At 35.1% G+C, this 11,690-nt stretch overlaps 1 protein-coding gene across 1 annotated transcript; it reads right to left on the bottom strand.

Annotated features, from left to right (window-relative positions):
• Positions 1-4,377: 4,377 nt before the first annotated feature.
• Positions 4,378-5,298, bottom strand: LOC111637845. The gene has a single exon (XM_023383426.1). It carries the CDS (start codon positions 5,296-5,298, stop codon positions 4,378-4,380), a length of 921 nt encoding a protein of 306 aa, XP_023239194.1.
• Positions 5,299-11,690: the final 6,392 nt, after the last annotated feature.

The following is an 11,690-nucleotide window of genomic DNA, read 5'->3' as shown; positions in this document are numbered from 1 at the left end:
CACGAGTGTCTGGTGATTTGGTATAGGAGGTCTCGAATTAGGAAGAGAAAATTGATGTCACATTTAATCAATTTCCTCAGTCAATCTAAAGAAATTGACTAATCAACTCAGACAATCTAAAAAAATTAACTAAATTCGAAAGGATATTTTATATAAGGGTAATAAAGCTCACACGTATGAGTTGATAGTAGATGATTTGATTGAATTTAATTTAATTTTAGGCATTCGGGAGAGTATCTAAATATTTTTGAGTAAATATGAAATTGTAGGTATTTAGGGATATTAATTAAGTTGTAATATACTGATTAAGGAACATAAGTTTTTCCTGATGATTAACTTTTGGGAAATAAAGAGTATTATGTCTTTTTTCATCTGGGAGACAGGCAGAAAGTGTGATTTCAATCTTGAAACCGTAAAAAATAAATTTAATCAAGTAGACAATTATCTTGTCTTACTTTTATTTGGATAAGATGATCTTATGATTTAATTATTGGTGTTTTTAATTTTCACCCTGATTATTATGATAACAAAATTATAAACGAAATTAAACTATTTCGTTTATAATTTCCCTCATCTGCGTTTCGGAAATTATAAAGTTACTTAAAAATTATTCATTAAAGTATATACATGTTGTTGAAAGGGGTTAGAGGGCTGTCCACAAATAGCGGCGGACTTATGCCCTGTTGGAAAAAAAAAGAAGAAGTTAGGATAGGAAGAAAAGATGGAAGAAGAAACAAAGTGAGATAGAATAGTGGGAAGAGAACAGCAACCAGTGGGCCCCCATGGGACCCCACGGACGTCTGCATCGGGTCATCTATTAAATTCAAACATACTTATTTACAGAATGGCAATAATCATTTCTGCCAAAACAAAATTTGCCCGACAAAAAAAAAAGACTACATACCATAATATAAGAACAAAGAAATTATAAATAAACATAAAATTTTTAAACCGGAAATGAACAACTATTTACATTTGATTATAGTTAATACCACATCTCGTGGTTTACAATTGAAGGTTGAGTTGAATAAAATAAGATGAAAATGAAGAAGGCCAACTGTTGAAAAGTCAACTAGAAGTTATTTACCTTCTTAAACTAATATCGGCATAGAAAAGGTCCAAGTTGGACCTTTCAGTAAGATGCGAAGACTTATTCACTAATGAATAACCTTAATATAACTAGTCGTGAGTCATGAACATATATGTACAAGTAACCAATTCTGTATAATAATGAAAAGTCCCACCGGCAATGATACCTCGATGATCAATCTTGCCCCAGTGATGATACCGCAACCAGGTGCAGTATGGTGGCACCGACGGTATCGGGGGTTAATCTCAACAGTGGAGAAAAGAATCGAACATGGGTCACTGCAGGTGAGCAATAGAGCCAGAGGAAAGCACTTATGCCGCCATAGCCCACAGGAAGGAAGATTCCAAAAAATGCTTTAGTCTCTNGAGAAAGGAATCGATCATGGGTCACTGCAGGTGAGCAATAGAGCCAGAGGAAAGCACTTATGCCACCATAGCCCACAGGAAGGAAGATTCCAAAAAATGCTTTAGTCTCTAATAATCTTCACTGTCTTCACTTTCACTATTACTATCAATGTTATAATTCTGTGTGCTGTTGATGTTGTCTTCGCTTTCCTCCTCATTTTGTTGTGTTTGTTTTTTATAAAAATCAGGAATAAGGGCTCTTGTCTTCCTAATGAAGCATTCTAAGCTTTCCCAAATATCCTTGTTATTAAAGATTTTGTTATGTGCTGGCCTCCAACCCAATCCGTTTTGTATACATTCTCTAAAAAATGGTTGTCTTTGTTGTTCGTATCTCCTACAGTCGAACATATAGTGGTCAGCATCACCTATACTTGTTCCATCACATTGACACCTGTCGTCCTCTCTCTTCTTAAATCTGGTTAGATAAGCCTGGAAGCAGCCATGGTTGGTAAGTATTTGCGTTGTTTCGTAGTTTATTTTAAAATGTTTGTTACTAAGTCTGTCGCTAATTGTTGGGATGAATTTGTAACTTTGTCTTCCTGTTTTGGACTGATCCCATTCTCTTTGCCAATTTTTTAATTCCCATTGCTTTAGATGGTAGTTTAGCGTTGATTTCGATAGTCTTTTGTATGTTATTGGAAGATCCATTTGGGCTGCCCGTTTAGCAAGAAAATCGGCCTTTTCATTACCAGTTTTGCCTTGGTGGGCCGGTATCCAGTTGAATTGTAATTTATTTGCTCCTGCTATTATGTTTGCCTTTTTAATTGTTTCTGTTCCAAACAATGTAATCATTTTCTCTTTCCTGAGTGTTTGTAGTGCCGTTCTGCTATCCACAAAAAACTTAATACCACCTTTGTATATTTTTTGATTCTTTCTAATGTGATTTAACGCTTTGTATATTGCCCAAATCTCAGCCTGTGTATTTGTACAATAGTTTGCAAGTTTGAGGCTCGCCTGGTAAGAAATTGTGTTATCTTTCCCTTTTATTATTACAATTCCTGCACCAGCTCCTTGTTGCTGTTTGGAACCGTCTGTGTATACTCTCCATTGAAATTCTTTGTGATTTTTTTCGTCAAAATCCAGGCTAACATTGTACCTACTGAATTCAGCAGGGTGTATTTGGCTCGTGATACTGTTGTCATTTCTGTCGATTTCGGTGGTTTTAATTATTTCTGGTATTTCCAATATGTTATTTGGGATTATTTTGTTAATTATTTTTTTATCTACTTCTTCTTTCTCGTCTCTCCATAAGTTTGTATTAGTTACAATCCACTTCCATGCTGTTGATTTAGCAGTAATATAAATTGGTGTTATGCCAGCAATAACCAGTAATGCGTCGGTCGGTGCAGTCCTATATGCTTTGGTGATCTTTATCAAAGCCTGCCTCTGAACCGATAGTAATTTTTTCCTAATATGTATATTATTAGTCGCTTCCTGCCATATTGGAGCTGCATATAAGATTGCTGGCTCAATTGCTGTTTTATATATCAATTTGCAGTTTTCCGGGTTCATTCCCCAGAATTTCCCTGCAATCCTATTCATCTGATTGATTCTTTGTCTAATTTTCCCTGTAACTTCATTTATATGAGAATGCCAACTTAGGTTAGGATCTAAATATACCCCCAAGTATTTCAGGGTTTTCACTTGTTTAATCTTTTCGTTGTTAATTCGAAGCTTTAATGTTTTTTTTAGTTGGCCCCTCTTATTTTTCCGGGTGCATACAAGCGCTTGGCATTTATCATGGTTTATCGGTAACCAGTGATCATTGCTCCATTGACCGATTTCCTCCAATATTTCGTTCGCTTTATCTCTTAATTGATCACAATTTTTATTGTATATCATCACCATAAGGTCGTCAGCAAAGGCCTGTACTTTAACATTATTTCTGCCGTCGAATTTGTAAAGCAATTTGTCAAAAACAAGATTCCATAAGCCCGGTCCGCAGCGCGAACCTTGTGGGCATCCTTTTTTGATTTTTTTCTTTATGTTTATTGTATTTGAATAGAATTGAATGTATCTGTCCTTTAAATAGCTACGTAGTAGTTTATTTTCGTATGTGGAGTCTTGTAATTCATCTATTGTGTTAAAGATATCCTCCCATCTAAGGTTGTCAAAGGCCTTGCTGAAATCTATTGAAATTAGTAGGGCGTGACTCTTCTTTTCCCATGCTTCATAGACAAATTCCTTTACACTTAATAATGCATGTAACGTCGATCTGTTTGGTCTAAATCCATATTGATTTCTGTGCATCTTGTTTTTACTATGTAATTCCCAATTGATTCTTTTAATTATTAATCCGTCTAATGCTTTCCCCATGGAAGGTAATAAACTGATAGGTCTGTAATCCGAAGCTTTCTCCGGGTTCTCTTTTTTTGGGATAAGCTTAATATTTGCCACTTTCCATGTTACTGGAAAATATCCTTGTTTTAGACATTCATTGAACAGATGTACAAATACAATCGGGATTTCATCAAAGGCGTGTTTTAACATTTCTGCTGTTATTAAATCCAGTCCTGGTGTTTTTTCCTTCCCATTGTATTTATTGCTTGTTTTACTTCGTTTAATGTGAAAAGTTTGCATCTGTGTTCCTGTTCGTTGTTCTTACTTTGATGGTTTACTGTTCTGTCTTCATCTTCAATTCCATCCAGTGGAAAGTGGAATTCCAGTAATTTTCGCAGGTTTTCCTCAATATTATAGGGATTGTTACCGCTGTTTTCCCCATTCCAGTTTATTATTTCAGGTAATTTTATCTGTTTTCTTTTCTTAATAACAATGCTGTATGTAAGTTCCCATGGACCTTTGCTGTTGCATTTGTCACAGAAATCTTTCCAAGCGGTTGATCGAGTTGTATTGATGTTCTTTTTATATGTTTTAAGCTGATCTTTATATTTTTCTTTGTTGTTGCTTTTGTTCGTTGTTTGTTGCACGTTGATATCTTTTTCTCAATTTATTTATTCTCTTTCTTTGTTTTTCCAGTTCCTCCGTCCACCAATGAGTTTTGGTGTTAATTTTTTTCCTCACCAATTTTCCTGCTCGTTTACCAGCTGTTTGCATGTCTTTCGTTAGCATTTCAACATAACGATCAATATCCTGTGTCGATTCAATTATTGGGTACTCATGGTTGCTCCAATTTTCATTAAAGTACTTTTTATATAGGTCCCAGTTTATATGTTTTGTGGTGAATATTTGATATTTATTCAGTTTTAAATTATTAATTTGAGTGGAAATAAAACGGTGGTCACTTGCAGAGGTTGTTAGTAAGGTTTCACAATTTATGACGTTTTGCGCTAAATCGCTCGAAACCAGACATACATCTGTCCATCCCCTTGCATGCGATGTGAAGAACGTAGGATGGTCTGTCATGTTAACTGAAATTAAATCATATTTTTCCATTAGTTCCATTGTTAATCTTCCCCTATTATCTTCCTTTTCGTTATACCATGCTGATGACTTGGCGTTTATATCGCCTGCAATAATTATGTGTTTGGATTTTATTTTACTAATAACTTTTTCTATTTCTTGTATACCCTTCTCATCCTCCATATAGGGTGACAAATAAGCGTTAACCAAGAAAATATTTGTTTTGTTTTGGATAATTACAGTGGTTATTATATTTGAAGACAGTTCAGGTACTAAAACAATATCGATGCTGTTATTCCTTACTCCTATGCAGCACTTTGGTTTTTTGTCAGATTGTTTGTATAAAATTTGCCATTGTCCCAAGCAGACCACTTTATTGTTTATAGTATATGGTTCTTGTATGATAATCAGATCTGCATTAAGTTCATTTGCTTTTTTCATCATCATTGAGGTGGGGGCTTTTGCTCTTTGAGCATTCAGTTGTAAAAGCTTTAAAGTGTCCTCTTCTCCTTTTTCAATTGATAGGTTATTTTGCTGTTTAAAATTTATTGATTGTTCCTGTGTATTGTCGCTGTTGTAACTACTGCCCATAATCTGTTCGTTTGATAATCTGTGTCTTCAGTTTTTTGAGAATAGGACACTCCCTACTGAATGCATTGTGGTTAGTGGCTTGTTTTTTGTCTGCAGGTAGATTATTGTTGTTTTTCTTGCAGTTTATGCATGATGGTATAGTTTGCTTGAGTTGACATTCACTGAACCTATGCTTTTTAGAGCAATGACTACATTGCTGCATTTGCTTACATTCGCGTGCCCAGTGCCCGAATCCGCAGCACTGGAAACATCTTTGTATGGGTATGTAATCGTCCACTTTCACAGTATACCAAGACAAGGCAATGCTCATATATTTCATTAAAATATTCCTTATTGATGGTGTGACTGTTATCACAACATGTCTTCCCTTGTCCTGAAGCTTTTTGCTCCTGATCACAGTTATGATCCTGCATTTGTTTTCTAAGTTGTTTTCATTAATATTCCTCCATATGTCATTTTGATGAATCATTATTTCTATTATTTCGTCATCTTTTATTGTGTTTGGTACATCTAGAAGAATTACTTTAGGCTGCCTTTTCCCTGAAATTCTACAATTAACCCTCTTTTCTATTTCCGGAATTCCCTCCACCGCCGTTTTCAGTCTTTCACCCTCTTCTTCGTTAGTAACTGTGAAACATATTCCGTTTCCCTTGATTCTTTTAATTCCTTTTACTTTGACTTGTATTTGTTTCGGTTGTATGTTATCTTTAATTTTTTGAACTATTTCTTCCATGTTTGTTTTATCCTCTTCTTCACTTTTTGGGTATAACAAGACTGCGCTATTTCCCTCAGTTTCTCTGTTTTTATTAATTGCAGCTGTATTTTGACTTTGACTTCTGGTGAGGATTCAAGTTTGCTTTAGCCGCTTCCGCGTAGCTTATTTTGTTTGATCCTTTATTATTTTGGTTTATACTTGTTTTAATTTCCTTGATTGATTCTATTAAGTTTGGAGTTATGTCACTTTGTTCTTCCATTCTTGTTCTCATTTCGGAGAGAATGCCGTACATCTGTTGCACTGCCGCAAAAAGATGAACAACTCTGTCCTTTATTTCCTTCCTTTCTTCTATCTTTATTTTGGTCTTGTAAGATTCCGGAAGTAAATCCATTATCCTCCTCATTTGTTGCTTGGCATCCTTAAGAATTTTGTCTTCAATTGTATTACCTATTGTTAAGTTGCAAATTTTTGTTAAAGTTTCCCCCGAATCCTCTTGGGTTTCATCGCAAAATAATTCTGTATTATTCTCAATTCCCTCCATTATGTAAGAGTACCAAATAGTTTACTATAAACAATTAAAAAGGAAGGTTGTGTTTTTGAAAAGGATGGTTCTGTACCACAGCAACACTGTACTATTGAGTCGTGACTCAACCCACAGTGCAGAAAAGATAGATTAAACTTATTAAAAATTAATTAAACTACTTAATACTAATTTGACAATTTTTACATTGATGTTCTATAGTTGATCTTCCTCTGACTGTTGATTCTCATTGGCAGATTGTTAACTTCCTGTTACAAAAATCCAAATCCTCAAAAAGCACGTTAAAATGTCAATGACGTCACTGGATAACCGTTAAAGTCCGTTATAATCCGCTTAAGTTGTAAAGGTCGTTGACTGTTGCCTAGGTAACCGCTTTCCGTTAAGTGTATAAAGTTGTTAAAAATTCGTGGATTTTAAACTTGCCGTAATTTGAATAATTTTGGAGATTTTAAGCTGAAATTTTTGTAGAAAATTACTGAAGATCCCCTTCCACTGATAGCCGTAAAATTTTGATTGTATCTGTCACTAGAGGCCCGATGCGGGCCCGCAAAGTCCGACGTTAACAAAGTTTAAAAACGTTATTTTTCGGGAACGGTTGGTCCTAGACCCCCAAAATTTTGATGTGGTACTTACAGTTTGTAGCTTTATAGTATTCTGTTGAGAATTCCGGTTGAACGGCCTTATTCTCCGGATGAGCGAACCCCGAAAAGTTGACTTTTTTATCGGCTTCTAACTTCCAAAATTCTGACCTTAGGGTCACAAAAGTGGCACCGTTAGATTCCTCTTGTTGAGCCGGTTCCGATAATATAAGATTTATTACGATGTGTACACTAAATACCAAGATTAAAAACGATCGATCAGGACCCAAGTTTCCTCCAACTTCACTACTTCACTTACACATTTTATAACCTCCTGTTAGTGTATTGCAGAAGGTTAAACTTATCGATGAGAGAAGTCTTCACAGTAAGAGAACCAACGATATTTAAAGCGGAAATATTTTTCTATATGGAAATTTTGGTAAGAGTGAAAAATTCTGTAAATTAAAATTTCGATCCCCCCTGGCTCACCTCTGCTATTGTTCCTGTCAAATGTAGGCAACAATGTTGAAAGGGTAGTATTGACCCACTTTTCGAGTTGTGAGGAAAAGAAGTTTCGTCGCAGTTTAGATTTAGTGAAATATTGTCTTTCCTTTTCATTTATCTTTTCAGTTGATTAGGTCGAATACAGAGAGAGTGCTGCAAGGGGAAGATGAACCTTTCTGGAGTTTGGGAAAACATATGCAAATAATACATTGCTCAATTACAATTTGGCACAATCGCGACTCGCGAGATGACACGCAACTGTGATCTAACTAATCTACCCTGCATACAGCATATAGTGTGTGCCATAAGTCGCATGTCATCCTGCTGGTCGTGATCGCGTCGCTACTGATTCTCACACTATAAGAGCGGCAGAGTGCAGCATGTATTATTATTTTGCAGATCCTCCAAAATTCGATACCAAAACTCTAAAAACCGTCGGATTGCGTTTATGGACAACGTTTTCGTTATTCCTTTTAGTTGAACCTCGTCTATAAAACCTCGTCTATATCGTCTATACATTAATCCGACGATTTTTAATGTTTTGCGTAACGACAAGAACCGTGATTGCTAAACCAACTCCTTTGATATTTATTCCATTCCAATTGAGGACCAGAGTTTCAACAGAGCTAACATATGTGGGGAGTACCAGACATATATATATATAACCCAATCAACAGGTGTCCGTCCTTCCTTCTGTCCGTCCGTCCCATAACCGTTTGATAACCGACACTAGAGGCGCCCCTATCGTGTGTCATATTTCAAACATTCAAATTAAATTAACAATTTTAATTATTATTTAAATGAACAATATAAATTATTATTATTCATTTGGCCAATAAATTATTATTTGGTCAATATAACAATATAAATAATTCATTATATTTGTAATAGGAATTTATTATTGTCACGGAATGCCTGTAATGTTCACTAGGAGGCGAATAACGAAAAACCGGATAGATTTGAACCGCTACGATAAAACGATAAGGTTTGAAATAGTTAAGCTAATTTTTTAATATAATAATAGAAACCTTTCATGGCACGACTACAGTGGCTAGCCACTGTAGGCACGACCAAAGAAATACGCCACTGTGGAGGAACGTAAAGCTGCCGCTGCTTTAAACATGCCTCATAGGAATTTGTAATACTGCTAAAACGCCCACTAGGGAGCGTCCCGGGCTACTAGTATTAAAATGTGGCATGCAGCGTACAGTATGTCCGCCATGTTCCTTCCGTTTCGGATTTTTGCGAATGACGTTNCTAAAAACAGGAGTAAGAAATAACAAAAACACAGTAAATTAATCATTTTGGTATTTAGATTTAATGTTATCGGGTTAGTGTTGTTTGTTTATATTTATTTATAACTTATAACATGCACAAAATAAAAAAGAAAATAATATTAGTCACATGTATTCACAATTTATAATTACAAAGATCAGCACACGTACACACCTATTCGTTCGAGAATCGTCACACATCTGAGGTCTGACACCGCCTATCCTTCTGTTTAAGCGCTCTTCCTTTCTCTTTCTTCTATCGCTCTAGTCCACGTATGCATACATCATAATACACTCTCACGATACTTTCGATTCGTCACTTTTCCACGTAGATTCCTTCGTTCCTTCGTAGATTCCTTCGTAGATTCCTTCGTAGATTGGAAATCACGTTTCCTTCGTCACGTAGATTTCCAATTTTACAATTACGTGACTCATAGCCTGGCGACAACGGAGAAAAGAGACAGATAGGACGTAAGTATAAATCACAGTTATGATTTCACAAATTCGAGACAGCTTGATAGCCCGAACGGTTCCAGGCTTTCGCCCGTGCACGCTAAGTTTCTTTCATTACAAGCATTTAGCTTTCCGAAGTCTATGACAACAATTGTTTGGCATTGACGGCCGTGAATTTCGCGCTAATAAGCTGCCTCGACTTGTTCCATTATGTTATGAACTCAATTTCATATTTATTTTCACATTTTTACTTCGCGGTCCTTCTCTTTCTTTTTCCGTTATTTACACGTGTAGGACATTTCATTGTTATTCACATTTGATATAATCATTTATCACATACTTTCATGACACTAATTTGTCCGTTACAACTGCCAAGAATTAACGCTATTGGCGAAGCGTAGTGACAGCGGGCCAATAGAGAGCAGGGTCCTTGCTATAATGCAATTTGCGCGCCAATTTTCGTACGTGCGTTAATCAAGCCGAATAGTTTGGCCGAATATTCGGCTATTCGCCCTGAGACCGAATATACCATTCGTTGCAACACTATTAATTACACATTTTTTACAGATAAACCTTATAAACATGTGTATAAACATGTGTGAATTACGAAATAAAGTATCGATTTCGCTAAAAATAGTTGTAAAAATGACTGGTGCCCAGTTAACGGAAAAGCTTATTTTCGCTTATTTTTATTCTGTGTACAATTCAATTTTACATTTGCTTATATTTAACTTATATTTTTCTTATATTCATTGTATTAGAATGATTTGAGTATTAGAGTGGTTTAGAACGTTCTTCCCCTTCATTTAAATTATTTCCGTTACACTTGAAATGCATTTAGAATGTTCTTTGTGTTCATTTTAATTAAAATTTGATGTTCCAAGTAAAGAAAAACCATAGTTAATAGGTCGAAACGTTTTTTAACGATAAAATATTTGTTAGGGTCATTTCGAGTGTTACTGAAACTTTATAACAGATCAATAAAACTGATATTGAATTTATTTTAATAAAGTTGTTAGATCAATATAGTATGGTCACATTTTGAAATATGAAATTTGCTGTCAAATATTATTACACTATTCATAAATAAAGCTAAAATTTTTATTAGTTTCCCATAATAATCGAGAAATGAGATCATTTTTGAAAGTTAAGTATACGTAGAAACATTATTTACAGATTTTTATTTCAACGCATCTAGGAGGTCGTGAAAATTTCAGATATTTTTAGTAGTAATGTCCCGATTATGTCGGGCGCCGTATCTCACTAATCGCCCGTCTCCATTCAAGGCCTGGAAGAATACACACTAGATAGAATTAAAAGACTATCTTGGTGCTCATAAGGCGGAAAGTCTGAAAACGAAAGAAGTACTGTATATTTGCTTATTTTTATAATTTAACTAGCTGTTACCCGCGACTTCGCCCGCGGTGGTTTTGCAATCAAACCCCATTTATATTCAGTATTTCAACAACCATAGTAATCGTTATATAACACCTACTGCTGAGAATGATGAGAATCAAACAAACTGTTTTCAGTTTGATAAATTTTCTGGAACGTTTATAATCGTTCTATAAGCGAACCAATATGCAATAACAAATTCGAATTTAAAACTGTTCGGACATTTTTAAAATCGAAATAGATAAAAATATTTGTAACAATGTCTGAAATGTTATCAATTTAATACACTTAAGTACTCAATGAAGACTGGACGTAGTTGAAAAGAAAAAATCGCATCTAAAATAGTGCAGTAGAACCGTTCTTCAGGTTAAGCCTTAATGCTCTCTCTCTCCCCCCGCGGTGGAATTTCGAAAAATCCCTTCTTAGTATGCGTTTCCATGACGTACCCTACCTGTGTACCAAATTTCACCTCTTTAGGTTCAGTGGTTTGCTCTAGGCGATGATGAATCAGTGACTCAGTCAGTCAGGACAAGTAATTTTATATATTTAGATATATAATTTTTTTTTATTTTAAAAAATATATAAAAATTCGAAGAAAAACCCTCATCCACTTCCGATTTTACAGGTGATTCGCACATTTAAACACTTATAACAAGAAAAGGATAATTTATTCTTATTTTCATCACACGATTATAAGTTACCTATCAAATGCATTTTGCCAAAGTGACGACGACGCTTCAGGTTCTTCAGTGATACGTTTCAATCTACATGCAGTGTATTTATAG

Source organism: Centruroides sculpturatus, unplaced genomic scaffold (assembly GCF_000671375.1).
Source record: "Centruroides sculpturatus isolate CEXI.00-Female unplaced genomic scaffold, Cexi_2.0 scaffold914, whole genome shotgun sequence".
In the NCBI taxonomy this organism is placed as follows: domain Eukaryota; kingdom Metazoa; phylum Arthropoda; class Arachnida; order Scorpiones; family Buthidae; genus Centruroides; species Centruroides sculpturatus.
This window is presented reverse-complemented; position numbering and strand designations above follow the sequence as displayed.